The sequence below is a fragment of the Rhinatrema bivittatum genome, chromosome 1 (assembly GCF_901001135.1).
Source record: "Rhinatrema bivittatum chromosome 1, aRhiBiv1.1, whole genome shotgun sequence".
Lineage (NCBI taxonomy): Eukaryota > Metazoa > Chordata > Amphibia > Gymnophiona > Rhinatrematidae > Rhinatrema > Rhinatrema bivittatum.
The window spans coordinates 609,628,971-609,644,650 of NC_042615.1; the positions used below are offsets into that span (position 1 = coordinate 609,628,971).

The 15,680-nt window shown below is 41.9% G+C and overlaps 1 protein-coding gene across 3 annotated transcripts in view; it reads right to left on the reverse strand.

Annotated features, from left to right (window-relative positions):
• The window catches only part of DMXL1 (Dmx like 1), a 692,618-nt gene that overhangs the window by 121,225 nt on the left and 555,713 nt on the right, over window positions 1–15,680 (reverse strand). For all 3 annotated transcript variants that reach the window (XM_029570948.1, XM_029570967.1, XM_029570958.1), the window contains 2 exons: window positions 13,780–13,910; window positions 1,374–1,459 (listed from right to left, as the gene is read on the reverse strand). In XM_029570948.1, the coding sequence (XP_029426808.1) occupies window positions 1,374–1,459; window positions 13,780–13,910 (217 nt within the window). The remainder of the gene's footprint in view (window positions 1–1,373; window positions 1,460–13,779; window positions 13,911–15,680) is intronic.

The window sequence follows — 15,680 nt, forward strand, 5'->3', positions numbered from 1 at the left end:
CTCTATTATGTGCTCTGGATGGGAGTGGCACTGGTGTCCTAGTACTGTTCAACATATCGTCCCACCATTTGATACTTTGAGTCACTGTCATGATTGAGCATTTGAATGCATTAGGATTGGCAGTACTGTAATCAAGTGGTTCAAATCCTTTTTGTAAGGATGATAAGTGACGAATAGTGAAGACTGTTCTGCCTGGAAACCCTTTACCTTTGGAGTTCAAGTAGCATTTCTTTCTGCCATCTTGCTCAACATTTATTTCCAATCCCTGGGAATATTTGTCTGCTTTTGTTCAGTTTACAACCTATGCAAATATACATAGATTCATAGCCAAGCTGAATACTGGCAGAGTGTATAAAAGGATTTAGTTTGTAAATGAAGGGCAATATACTTGCACTCAACCTTGTAAAAACTGAAGTCCTATGGGTGAACCAATAACTTCCTCTTAATAACTTGAAACAAACGTACTCTTATTTTATGCTTAAGAGCATAACCTGGGAATATTGTTTAATGCCACCCTTTCTTTTAATATGCAATTCCAGTCCATTGTAAGATCCACTTTTTATAAGTTACATCTTATGAGATGCCTGAGATTTGTTTTGAAGTCCTCTGATTTTAGAACTGTTCTTCAGGCCCTAGTGCTAAATAGCCTAGATTATTGTAATTCAGTTTACCTGCCCCCCCCCCCCACCCCCCCCCCCCCCCCCCCCCCCCCCCCCCCCCCCCCCACCTACCATCATGCGTGGATTTCTCTCTCAAACCCTTCCTCGTCCCAATGACTACCTCTAGCTCTCTTTCACTTCTTTCCACCCTCATCAAATCTCTGGCTCTCTTTCTTTCCCCCTCCCCATCACCTCCACCAGGCTCTCTCTCTCTCTTATCCATATCATCTTTGATTTTGATTATGAGAATCTGAAGACCCATAAGTTTCAACCCAGAAATTTTGCCTTGCATTTGTGAAACTTTGAATTTGAAATTAAGTATTGAAACTAAACCAGAGGTTTTTTTTTTTTTTATCCCCTATGTTCTCCTTAAAGGAAGGAAATGTGTGTCTTGCTGCATTAATCCTGCAATGTATAAGCCGGTTCTTCTTGTGTTTCTGTTAAGCATATGCCTGAAAAAAAGGCCAGCTTGGAATTTCTGAAACAACTATGGCTTATACTTATAAGTTCTTCGTTTTTCCCAATAATGATTTTGTATCAAATGTAAACATGATTGGCCTTTAAATTGATTTGGGTATAACATATTAACACTTTTAAAACTAAAAACTGACTCTCTGAACATTGCGTAAGTTTTATCCCGAGATAAAACCAAAGTTAGCTTACAGCTAGATGCTGAGTTTGAATTATACTTCTCCTATATGCAGTATTCATTACCTGAAAGGTCATGACCAGTGAAAGGGTAGAAAGTCTTCAGATTCTGTAACACCATTTGCACCATTGCCAAACGCATCAAAGACCAGCTAAGGAAACAAAATAATAAATGTAATTTATAAAATGACTTTGGAACTTCATACAGAACAAGCCCTTAGTTGGAAAGGAGGATATATGGGGAAGTTTGTACAGTTTTAATAAATTTAGGATATTTGTTTGAACATTTATTCTGAATTACTGTGTTTGTTTTACTTTACTTATTGTTGATTTATTGTAGCCTATGAAATGTATTTATTATATTGGTTGTCAGCCAAATTAAGTCCCTTTTTGAAAGGAGGAAGCAAATAAATCAAAATGGAAAAGGAAAACAGTGAGTTATGCATTACAGAGCAAAATTCATTTATACATTCATCTTTCTTAGAGTACCATTCTAAACCTCCTTGCTGTTCAAGTCCTTTTTTGTTCAAGCTAAGTATTCTTCATTTCTTATAGCAAAATTGTCTCTTTTATATATAAAAATACAAAAAATGGTTCTAAGGAGAGCAAAGGCCATCTAGTCTGTTCAATCCTAATCACAGGCTTTACTCTCCCATCTAAAGATCCTCTATATTTACCCTATGTATATACATGAAATGACCTTCCCAGGGGAGATGGTGGAGATAGAAACAGTGACTGAATTCAAGAAAGCAAGGGATAAATACAGGATTCTTAGTTATGAAGAAGTGAAAGAAAAAACAAAAGTCACCCGGGGTCTATGGTAATGCACTAAGAATGAAATTGTGCAGACTAAATGGACCTGCCATCATATTCTCTGTTCTTGATTTATGCTAATATTTTGGCCTCTACCACACCCATTGAGAGATTTTCCATGTACCTACTACCTTTTCAGGCAGAAATTATGTTATATCAGAGATGCTAAGTTTCTGTGCAGGCTTGAAATCTACAGTCTGTTAAATTTAAATTATTGTATCCCCATGCTCCATCCATCTCCAGGTATAAAGAAAAATAATTTAATTGCTATTGTAATTAATTCCAGAATGAGCAGCAGCTGTTAGGTTCAGCAGAGTGCTGGTACATTGATAAGGAAACCCAAATCCCTGGTTGATGAGCAGTCCTGAATTCTGTACAAAGGAGAAATTTAGATTTAATGTTAATTTCCTTTCCTTGAATCCTGCAACACCAGTCCAGATACATGGGTTTATGCTACTTTGCCAGCAGATGGAGACAGAGAACACACACTTTTACACTAACAAAACTGACAATAATAGTACAGTCCAGTGAGTTGCCAGTATACTGTTAGGGGGGGGGGGGGAATCTAGATTCACCCCTTCTGGAACTCAACACTTTTTTAAACATTCAACAGGAGGAAATCTACAAGGAAAATCCTCTCTGGAAAAAACAAACAAACCATGTAGGTGAACCATGAGAGATATGAGAAGAAAAGGAAAATTTTCAAATTTGCCTTGAGCCCTCAAAAGGAGTAAACATTAATATGACCTTTCTGCAATACCTGATGGTCTTAAAAGGAAAACAAGTAACACCTGCAAACCATGACTTTCTAGGTGAGTTCTGGACTGGTGTAGCAGAATTCAAGAAAAGGAAATTAATAAATCCGTCTATATTTCTGTTCCTTTATCATTCTACTGCACAAGTCCAGATGCATGAGAATACCAAAGCTCCTAATGCAGGGGTGGAGGGGGAGGGATGGGAAGAAAAGAGGGCTGCCTTGAGGACACTTGCTCCAAAAGCATCTGCCTTAGCATGTATATGTAATCATTAATGCTGCGCAAAATAATTAAGATGACGACTAAGTGGCCGCCTTACAAATATCTTCTGGAGTTACTATTGATGCCTCTGCCCATGAAGAGGCCTGTGACATTGCTGAGTTAGCATGAATACATTCTGAAACTTACCTACCCTTCATCAAACTGGCTAAAGAAATAATTTCTCTGCATAAAGTTTGCAATTCTGAAATATACCTAGCCGAACAAATTTCCACTAAAAACAATGTTTTCCAAGGACAAATCTTTCATAGAAGCATGCATCAACTGCTCAAAATGTGAATCTATGAGGACTAACAACCAAGTTGAAGCCCTGCCAAAGAAACAGCCTTAGAAGGGTAGATGTATCCTTTAAACTCCTCTGCAGAAAATGCATCTGAAAGAGAGGCCACTGAAGCCCCTTGAATCTGACCTCTTAAAACAAGAGACTGCCATTATTTGCGCCATAAGAGAATAAGTCCTGCTGCAAGGAGGAGGACAGGATGTCACCCCCACCAAGGCAAAATCAAGAGAAATTGACAACCGCTCTCAGAAGACACAAAACATGAATATAGGCCAAAAAGATCAAATTCTTAAGGACCTTCATCAGTGTAGAAATCACTGCTGACACCCCTTCCTGTTCAAATGGAACTGTTTAACGAGCTGGGTTCTCCATTATCACCTGTCAGAATCAATCTAACCAGATCCGCACATCAGTGTCTTCTTGGCCAGTGGGGAGCGAAACATCATCTACCTGAGATCCTTTATCTTATCATCCTGTCCACCAAAGGCCACGGTGGAAACAAAAAGAAGTGAGCTACCAAATATTCCAGAGATTGGGAAGGAGAAAGGCTTTCCAAAAACTGAACCATTCTCACCGAAACCAAATGATGCTCCTTAAATGATTCGGCTTGAATGAACCAGTAGTTTAGATATAAATGTACTAGAATCCCCCTCTCTTTTCAGAAAAGAAGTGACCGCTACTTTGGTAACGATCCTCGACGCCATGACCAGCTCAAAAGGGAGAGCCCTGAACTGAAAATGTTTCCCTAGAACACAAAGGTGAAGGAACTTCTGATAATCCTTCTTGATGAGATGTGAAAGTAAACCTTTGAAAGGTCAAGGGAAGACAAAGCCCTCCCTCTCTGACCACCACAATGACGAACTAGAGGGTTTTCATCTAGAAACAGGGAATTCGGAGAATCTGCTGACTCTCTTGAGGACAATGGATAGGATAGAAGGAAGCATTCTTCTTTGGTATTATAAAATAAATGGAATAGCAGCTCCTTCCTTGTTCCTTGACCTGCATAGGGTTTACTACTTCCAGATGTGGAGCCTGCCCAGAGTGACCTTTATCGTCTCCCCCTTGGAAAATGACTTGCAGGACACCATAAAGTTATCAGAAAGCAGAATGGTAAAATCTAGGAAGTGCACATTCTAAAGAATTTCAAGGACCCACTAGTCCAAAGCGATATGGGCCTGCTCCCATTAAAACTGTGTAAGGCAACCACCTATAGGAATTACCTAGGAAGGGACTCACTGCACTTCATTGAGCAGCATAAGGTGCCCCAGAGGAACTGGCACTGTCCCCCCCTGGCTCTTTTCCCTCCCCAAAAGGACTGACTTCTGCTTCGAAACCAAGGGGACTGAGTTGAGGACTTTCATCCCAAAGAGTACCTAATTGCCTCCTGAAAATGGATATGAATTTACCAGCTCCAGAAGACAGAATTGGTCCTACCTCTGGTAATCTTGAAGGTTTGGTCTCACCCAGATAATCTCCAAAGAGTAGTTTCCCCTTAAAAGGGAGCATGTTAAGCTGTGCCTTAGATGCTGTATTGCAGCCCAATTATGTAGCCAAAGAAATCTGCATGCCAAAGCCACTGCAGTCGATGCCTGGGAAGAGATCCTCACTAGATCATGAAAAATGTCTGCCATAAAAGCAGCCCCAGATTCTAAACAGATTACCTCTAAGCTATCTGTGAACTGCTGAGACAAGCATACAAGAGCCTGCACCACGCATTCCCTAGAAATGGAGAACTGATCTGCAAGGAGTGAGAAAGAAAAGCTTGATTCAGGATGGATTCAATTTTCTTGTCCTGGACATTATTATGGTCTGAACTACCTTCCACAGGAATAGTCATTCTATGGATCACAGAAGACATTGTGTCCATCTTTGAAACCCTGAATAGGGCCTCCCTATCCTCTGCAGGTAAAGGATAGAACCCATTCAGGTCATTACTTCCCTTGAGACCCCATTCAGAAGTCTCCTATTCAGACAGGACCATGAGTTTTAACACCCTGTAAAGGGGAAAAGCCTCAAATGGCTTCTTGTCCCCCCTCTAGGATGGGTTTGCCATCTTGGACCTCTTCTACCTTGGAGCTGTACATCCGGAGGGGGAAAAAATACTAGAGATATGAGAAAAGCCTTTTGAAACAGACTGACCACTGAAGCATCTTCACCCTCCAAAGACAACTTCTCCCAAGGAGTCTGCTAGCCTCTTTCTCCACATCTTCGTCAAGATCCCTTAGTAATCCTGGGGGAAATGTGGATCCTGTGCAAGAGCCAGCAATTCCCTGGATAGTCTGGGATGCTTGGTTACCAAGACACTGCAAACAGCACAATCCTAAAGTAAAATTGGAGAAAGAAACTGTCACTATAGCAATCACAGCAGCCCGGGGGATCCCTGATAACTCCCAAAAGAACCCTTTTGCATAGCTGGCAACACCTGCAGCACTGCTCTCATGAATTCCATAGAAAAAGCCTCCTACTGGGGGGAGGGGGCCCAACCTGAATCTGCTGTCCCCTCCCCCTTCAGAGGCAAGATCAGTGGACCTGAGGGCTCCACCTGAAGCTCCTCTGAAGAGGCTGACTGTGGGAAGCATCCAAAATGGCAGATGTTCTCACCAAAATAAATTCCCCACCACAAATGTGAGACCTGCTAGTACCACCATTGCCACTGCTGAAAATCTTGTGTCATGAACAGAATTGCAGGAGGGACAAAAGTCCGGTGGCACCCACCCCCAACACCAGCTATGGTTCGACATACTGACTGCTATCTGGGCAAAAAGGTAGAAGTACTCCCAGCCCAGACAGGCCCTCTGAAAAAGAATGCCTATGTATGTCATTGCCCAGAGGGTAATCATCTCCCTTCTCTCTCTGACCTGTCCCCCTCAATGGGCTACAGCTGCAAGGCCTTACTTCCAGGCCTGAAAAACTGCAAAAGCCAACTCTTTTATTCAGCCTTATAAAGCAAAGCTTTAATCCTTACCTCCTGGAGTGCTAACCCAAGGAATGGGGGGAGCAGAGCGAGAGAGAGGCGAGCTGAGGAGGAGTTGAAGAGAAAAAGGCACACAAAACAGGAAAAAAGCCTGAAGAAAATCTCCCGTGCCTCTCTAAACTTCAGATCAACAAGTGCCTGGAGGCATCAGGGAGCATCAAGGACCCTGCTAAACTAGGGAAAAAGAATCCTCTGGGCTTACTCTTTGAGGGAACACACACACACACAAAACAACCCAACAATGCTGCCTCAGGGTGTCAGCCCGATTTCAACCAAAGTTGGCCTGAGCTCAATCAATCTTGCTGCACAATAGTAGTCTGCACCATCTGCTAGAGACAAAAAATATTAGCAACTCACTATGCTACACTACTAATACCCGTGATTTCACTGGAAAAGTGTTTTTTCTCTGTCTTCATTTGATGGCAGAGAAGCATAAATCCACATGGTTGGACTGGTATATCAGAGTAAGGTAATAAAGTTTTTTTTTTCTCCGTTTGGAATGATACAGAAACTTATCTGCTAATGTTCTTTCCTTTAGTCCGACAGACCATTCCAGACACATGGATTACTTTCCCCTACCAGCAGATGGAGACAGAACAAAAGCTTCACTACATACTTTGTACTTAAGTTACTGTGTCATCTGCAGTCTTAAGTAAATCTATAACAAAGGTAAAAATGAATATATCTCTTAACCCTGTCGAGCAGGGGATTCAGTGATAATGGGAATATTAACTTGAAAACCTCTTGAATAGAAGGATTCTAAGGCCAGAATTAAAGTAACAAAGAGAATACTGACATCTGTATATATCTATATATGTATATACCTGAAGAATGATTTGCAGAATGTATGGACGGGAACTCTGGACCGGTCTGTGGGCTTAAGGGAAAGAAAATTAGTAGGTAAGAACTAATTTTCCTTCTTTATCCCCCTTCACCAGTCCAGGCACATGGGATGCACCCAACCTCCCTAAACTGGGGGGAACCTGACAGACCCACTCACAACACACTTGCCCTGAACAGATCTGTCTGGCGCCTGTACATCCAAACGATGTTTGGTGAAAATGAGTAATGAAGAACAAATGGCTGCCCTACAGATTCTTGAGGAGAGACCAACGAACACTCTGCCCAAGTCATTAACTGGGTCCTAGCAGAATGAGCTCAAAGACCAACCAGCAGCTTCAGACCTTTGCAAATATATGCTGATGCAATTACCTCCTTAATCCATCTAGCAAGAGAGGACTTCAATAATTTGTGACCCTTAATAGGGCCACTAAACACTACTAAGATGATTCGATTTTCGAAAAACATTTGTAACTTTCAATGATCTCAGCGGAGTTCTACGAACATCAAGAACATGAAGATACTGATCCAGCTCCCTAAAGCTAGCATGCAACCTCTTAAAGGCTGTCCCACTCAATGGATTAACTTACATTTATTTATTTATTTTAGTTTTTTCTATACCGGCATTCGTGAGAATATCACATCATGCCGGTTTACAATAAACAGTGGGGTGATAAACGGAACAGTGAACGAGATAATATGTACTAACCATACAATAGTTACAGTTACAATAAAACAAGGAAGCGTACAACTAGGAGCAAGAAGAAGAGAAGATAGTAACTTTAACATAGTATATTAACCTGCAATATGGTAAGGTATAAAACAGGGAATTGAGTGATTTACAATGAATTGTTCAGTTCGCATAGATGCAGTTTTTAACATGAGGGTAGAAATCAGAAATAATGGTTTTCTGGTTATTGGTAATGCTTGGGAGTTGGTTGAAAATTGGTTGTAAAAAGTAAGTTGGTTGCTTGGAGGTTGTTTGTAGGAGAATAATGGGTTTAATCTGAGTTTGGGAAGCCTTGGATTAACTTACATGAAAAGCCAAAACCACCTTAGACAGAAAGGATGCATCGTACAAATAGAGACCCCATCTTAAAGAATCCCTACACAATGCTTGCAACTCTGAAATATGTCCCGCTGAGCAAATAGCTACAAGAAAGATAGCTTTTAGAGTAAGATCTTTCACAAAAGCTTTTCTAATCAGCTCAAAGAGTGGTTTGCACAATGCTTTTAATACTGAGATTCCATGCAGACATCGAATGACAAATGGGTGCATGAAAATGCTTCACCTCTTCAGCAAATGGACCATATCTGGATGCAAAGCTATAGTTTCACCATGCATCTTACCCCTGGGTAACTCCACCTGGTGTGCCTATCCTGCATTGGTGGGCCATAAAAATGTGTTTCTCTTCTGGACTGGAATCACTCAACAGCTAGCTCTCTCTCAGTCTCTCTTATTTCCAGGGTCAGATCTTTTATAGGTGAGAGGCAAGATTTACTTTCCACAACCAATGCGACAGGGATGACCTTTTTACACATTCCCTTTTCTTTTGTGCTCCCTTGGGAGAGGATCTGTCCTTATAGTCGGTGCAGTGAGTGTGACAAACACTCTGGAGTCACTGTGTTAGTGTCCAAAATTAAAAGTCTTTACTGTCCAAACAACGGTGATGAATGGCACAATAACTCAAACTGCGCCACCAAAGAATTATTTTGTTTTCTTACAATTTCTTCCCTCTATCTGTACAGGACTCACATATCAGGGCCAGGCAAACATCTACTCTCTTGGATTAGGTAAAGTAGAGCTCCCAGGTGGGCAGGGTCTCTAGACTGGTCAAAAAACCCCTTCTAATCTGATAAAATGGTAAAGAGTCTATGGCAAAGAAAGAAAATCTTTTCTCTCCCCCTCAGACTAGTAACACCTGAAGGGTGATCACACTGATCTTTGATTTCCCTTACTCATGGTTAGCAGAACTTCAGGATCTCTTTGTTCTTACACAGTCTCTATTTCTTCTTTCTGGATCCCTGATGGGAGGGATCCCCTTGAAGCAAGCAGCTCTTTTTCCTTCAAAAATGAAGAAAGGGCAGGCAAAACTTCTTCCTGGATTTTGAAATCAAAGTCTATTTTCTCCAACAAAATTTAACACCAGAGTTCCTCCTCACAGTGGGTCATCACCACTTCAGGGATAGGTCTTCCCAGACACAGGGTTCCCCATGCCCTGAATCTAAGAATGGTCCAGGAATCCAGTGAGGCTCCTACCACTTAAAACCCAAAATATAGACACAGAGAAAAGTTATAACCAACCAGTGAGTGGACTGGGTAAAGAAACCCCTCACAACCCTAGTCAGGACCACCAGGCAGGCCTGCCTGGTTCCTCTGACTGGGCCTGAAAAAATGACTCAAGCAAAACTCCTCTCTGCCTTCTAATTCTCAGCAAACCTAAAGGGACTGCCTGCTGAACTTTCTGTAGGGAGCTGCTATATAGACTCTCAGGTGGATGGCCATTCCAGACCCCTTAAAAGGAGGGGGCTGCATTTGAATGGCAACCTCCCCCTCACAACTAACATGCACTCTCTCTATAGCTGAACTAAAGGTTCACCCAGGTCTTAAGGGTAACATAGCTGTAGGATCCGTCACATCTCCAACAGGACAATGCAGCTACTTGTACCTTAAGGGGGTTCAAGGCCAAGCCCTTTTGCAAGGAGGAGAGGATTATCGAAATGGAAGCCCAAAACAGGAGAACACCCAGCTCCTGAAGCCAAGATTCAAAAACCTTCCAAACTCATACATATGCCAAGGAAGTAGAGAGCCTTCTGACTTGCAAAAAAAAGTTGTAATGACCTTCCTCAGAATAATCTTTAACTCTCAACTACTTCTTTTCTAGAGCAAGATCACAAGATAAAAGCATTCCAACTATTAGAAGAAAATCAGCCCTTGAAACAATAGCCAGGGGACATGAACTAGACCTAACAGACCTGCAAACCACAGCTGCTTGGGCCACTCGATCTACTAAAACCACCAGGTCCAGATGTGTCTGTCTTATCACCCTGCTATTAAAGGGCAAGAAAGGAAGACCTACAGGAGAACACCCTGAGACCATGGCTAAGTCAACGCATCAAGCCCTTCCGACCCCACCAGAGCTGTCCCAAACATTCCTTTTACCTCACGTAAACTATGATTTGCCTGAAAACTGGTATTGTCACAAAGAGCTCTACCATGACCAAAATATATTTGGCAACTTGAAAATTTTACCTGTTGGGGAAAAAAGTCTGACACCCCCTTAGGCTTGTTTTCAGGCAACTTATAGGCCTTAGACTCTCACAGGAGCTTCACCAATTTCTCCAAATACTCTCCAAAGAATAACTTATCCCAAAAAGGCCAAGTAACTTGCTGTGATTTTGACCTCTCATCCACTGCCCAATTTCGGAGCCACAAGAGGCATCTTGCTAAAACCACAAATAACAATCCTAGACGATGTGCAAACCAAATAATTTGATGCAATGAAGGTTAAACTAGACTCCAGATGCTTTGCCTTCTCTTCTGACAGACTCCTCAGAGTCAGCCACCAGAATCTGTTGTAGTAGGTTCAAGCAAGCCCAGGTCATAAAGCCGCTGCACACTAGTACCCTAAGCGTCAGAGCAGATCCCTCAAACATCTTCTTAAGATGCAGCTCCATCTTATGGTCTTGAGGATGCTTGACCACTCCAAAACCCTCAAGTGGAATAGTGGTTTTTTACTCACTGCAAAAACCAAGGCATCCACCTTGGGAACCTTAAACAGCTTCAAGGTATCCTCAGGCAAAGAATATAATTTGGCCTTTGCTCTTCCTATCTTCAGGTCAGCCTTTGGAAGTCACACTCCAACACTGAGGCCTTTACCAACTGACAGAAAGGAAAAGTCCAAACAGGACCCCTGAACCCCATCCAATATTGGAGCCTCACCTTCATGCTCAGATTCTGCCTTAGATTGATTTCTAGTTCCATCAGCACCTGTGTGATCATAGTCAATAATTCTTGTCTAAAATGGATCATCCTCTGCTACTGGAATCTTGCCTTCCTCCAGAGGGTCTTCACTAAGGTTCTCATCCCACATAAGTTCTACTGGAAACTCATCTGGAGTATCCCCTCCAGAACCATCTGAATCTGGCCCCAAATCTGGATCAGGAACCACTCCCGTCCACTTGGGATGAGACAATGGACAAGAACCCATAGACAAATGTCTATTCAGGTTTGAATACCTAGATGCGAAACCCTTCTCTTTCAAAAATGCTTTATGCATTAACAAAACAAAATCTGGGGAACAAGGCTCATCTTCCTCTTCTGACTTGAAAGGAAGTTCTGAAGAACCACCTGCCTTCTTCAGGGGGACCCCCAAGTTTGCCCCTACTGGCATCAAGGATGGAGGCTCAGATGAAACCTCCCCCATAGCTCCCTGCCTTAGAAGAGCTTCTTCCAAGATGGCTGCTATTCCTGCTCTCACTGTTTCTGTCTGAGATGCAGAGACAGCTGCATGGGACTGCTGCTTTTCTCCTCTTGAGGTCTGTGGTTGAATGGATTTGTCCCAAAGAACCTTCTCCGCCACCATTGTACATCTCGCACAAGCCCAATGGCAGTAATATCTCAGTCCGGTCACCACATACGACGTAGCGCTTACTGCACTGACCCAAGGCAGTCATGTTTTCTCCTTTGGTTGTGCAGGAAACAAGACAGTGGTGCAAAAGGACCATCTCACCCTCTGTGCCAGCTCTGCAGACCCCATAACCTTGGAAAGACATTCCCCCCCCCCCCCCACATACCACCTGGCCTCTGCTCAGTTCTCCTCCCCTTCCACCACCCCCGAGTCTAGCTACAAGCCTGCAGCCACATGTGAAGTACCGTCATGTCTCACATCCAGGACTTCAGTTGCTCCCTCCTGCTCTCTGCTCTGATTCTGCCTTTTATTTTTCCTTTTAATCTTCTTAAAGAGATATTGTTCTCAACAAAGTACATAGCAGAAAAATAAGACACAGTATACACTTTCCTGGACAGAAATTTCCCCTGAGGCAGGACCAGGTATCCAAGGAGGGAGAGGAGACTAAAGGATCTGAGAAAGCCAGCCCCACCTGCTGTCAAACTTCCTGAATTCAGGGTTCAAGCCAAAAAGAAAGGGTCATCAAACCCTGCATATTCCTACTCTACTGGGAGAATATCCCTTAAACTGGACCTAATACACCTGAAAGCAATATTGTTCAGTAGACAGACCACAGGTTAGACAGCCCTACAATCTGCTAGAGGCAGAGAATAAAGAGAGGCTGCAGGTGACACAGTAGTTTAAGTACCAAATATGTAGCGAAGCTTTTATTCTTTGTCTCCATCTGCTGATAGGAGAAAATAACCAATGCATCTGGACTGGCCTGTTGGATTATAAGGAACACACAATACACCTTCTGGGAAGCATTTGAATACATCCATCTTTAAAAAGAACTGTGGAACTGGTAATATTAAGTGCAGAACTAGAAAACAGGCAAGCAGATGTCAAGAACATCAAGAACAGTTTCTTGCTGTCATCACAGGGAAAGAGAAGATATTAAGCAACAGTATGGGAGGTAGGAGAATCAGGTAGGCAAAAATGGGTGTTTGCAGTTGCAGATATTAGTGGTAGATGCCTGGAATGCCCTCTCAAAAAAGGTGGTGAGGACAAGAACAGTGGCTGAATTTAAAAGGGCATGGGATAAACATTGCGGATCCCTAAAGGCTTGAGGTTGGTAATGAAGAAAAGGGGTGACCTATGTTATCTTCAGGTGTAACATCTCTGCATGGAGAGTAACCTGCACAGCATGATAGCTACTATTCTTAACATGAAGCACAGGGTAATCTGCATAGAGGTAGTTACCACCCTTAACAGAACATATGGGGGTGGCCTGCATGGCACAGCAGTTACTATCATTAACAAACACATGGGAGTTATCTGTACAGTGAGGTAATTACTAGCATAAGCCATCTGATGGGCAGAATGGATGGGCCATTTGGTCTTTATCTGCCATCATTGCTATGTTACATTGATTTGTGACCCACCCTCCTCCCCCAACTAATTACTTAGAGAAAGGACTCATCAGGACTAAAATGTAGATTCACATAATGATTCAATTGAGTCTATGTTTACCTATGTATTATATTTGGTTATAACAGTATGCTGGCCTATCCCCTTATAGATAACATAAGAATAATACAGATGTATTACAGTAGGAATTTATTCTACAGAATAACATATTTGAAAGTAAATTAGAACATGAAACATTAGTAGTGGCCAGATTCATAAGGACATTTTCCGACAGTAGGAGCTATGTCTCTGATACAACAATAAAACAAAAATATAAATTGTTTTCATTTAACCCCCTATTGGTGATAGCATTCTTGGTTGTAACTATCACATAAATGTCCTTGCCCTATTGTTATATATATTTGCACAAGCACTCACTATCAGAAATCTTCCTGGAATATTCTGATTAAAGATATCTATCATGAGGAAATTAGCTTGGAATATGGCATACCTGTATGAATTGCAATTGGAATGTTCCTGGATTTGTAAATCTGTTACAAATGCATCTTCTTCCTCATCATCACTTCCTTGGCTCTCCTCAGAGTCATATTCCAATCTACTTTGGGAAGGCTGGATAAAAGGCTAGAAATATAATGTATAGATTTTATATTATAAAGACAAAAATGAATTTCACTTTACACAATTACAGTATAATTTATTGCAGTCATGAATTTTGTATTTTTCTATCACATAAAACACTTTAGTGAAAATGCTACTCAAATCTGTAATATACTTTGTTTTCAGTAAATTATAAAAATATTTTTAAATTTATATTCTCCCTTTTGTAACACTTCAAAACAGATTACATTCAGGTACTGTAGGTATTTCCCTACCTCCAGAGGGCTTGCTGGTCCAAACTTCTTGGCATCTGCCCTGCAGATCTCTGTTGATCCTGGCCCTGTTCCAGTATTCCTGCCTTGTAATCCATTCAGGGCTAGATTAATGCAATGTGAACCCATAGGCAATAGGGGAAGTGAAGGAACAATTGTTCCTGCCAAAATCCTTCTCTCGGGATACTATTTCTTCCCCCTCACCTCCAAGTCACAGTGCTAGCTCCAGATCTTAAGAGCAACTCAAGTAGAAGAAAAGTCAGAACCCTACCTCACCCCTTCCTCCTGCATGGGCTTCCTGTTTCCAAGGGAAACCTGTGTGAGGGGCGGGACACTGTGAGATCCATCAGCATGCCAAGAATGCTTAAGGCCCCCCGCATTATTTTCTTTATCCTGAGTTGCTGCTGTGATCTGGAGCCAGTGCTGCTAGAGAAAAGTGGCGGCACAAGGTTCGGATTTAGGCATGACAGCAGCAGCAATGCACTGAAAACTATAAGAACTTGGCACCAGAGAGAGTTGCCTATGCCCAAATCAGGGCCTGAATCCAGTACCAGTGTTCCTGCCTTAGGATTTAGCTCCAGTATTCCTGGTTCTTTTATCCAGTTCCAGAGCACCTGCTCCATGCCTCTCTCCTGGCTCCTTATCCAGCCCTGGACTTCACCATCAAGCCTTGGTCCTAGTCTCTCCAGGGTGGACCCTGATATCTCGGACATCTTATGACTCCTCAAGCCATATAAAATAAATTGCAAGCATCAATATAACCTTCTGGATATAGAAATTACTTTATTATAAAGTTATATCAATAATTATGTTAGACATCTAGCCAAACAACTACTAATCAATTAGTTTATCAACAAGACTATAAAGAAAGCAAGTTGAAAATCATTCTCAAGAAGTCATTAAAAACAGAAACTGATTTCAAAACACAGATGCCTTGATATTCTGTTCAAGGAAGATGCTTCTGAGAACAAAGATGGCCAAGGTAGCCCTTTAGAGCCTATTACTCTGGTTTGTCTCTCAAAGATTTCAGTTTTTTTTCATAGTGTGCTTCTGCCATAAGATGGAACTAAGTGTCTCGGACAGGCTGTGGTGGGCATGCCACCTGATAAAGATATACTTGATGGAAGTGCTGTCTTGGCTTTGGGATGTTACAGGTCTTTTACTTTCTATGGATCTGGCAACTATTCTGTTGGGACTTCCTACTCTAGAGATGACTTCCTCTCATAAGGGCAAAGTTCCATTGGTGATCCATTTACTGGCTGGAGCTAGACAGATTGTAGCCCAGCACAGGAAATTGCCAAGGTCACTATCCTTTTATTATGTGGATCCAGTTGATATGGAAAACCTTTTTAATGAAATTAAATAGCTTACTATGTGTGGGAAAATTACCAGAGGATCTGAGCTCCTTTTTTTGAAATTTGCTGCCAACGACTGAGGAAAGGCGGTCATATATTCAGACACCTGACTCCTGAGAGACTTTAGTTATTTTGAGAGCAAGAGATGACTTGGGCTTTTACTCCCT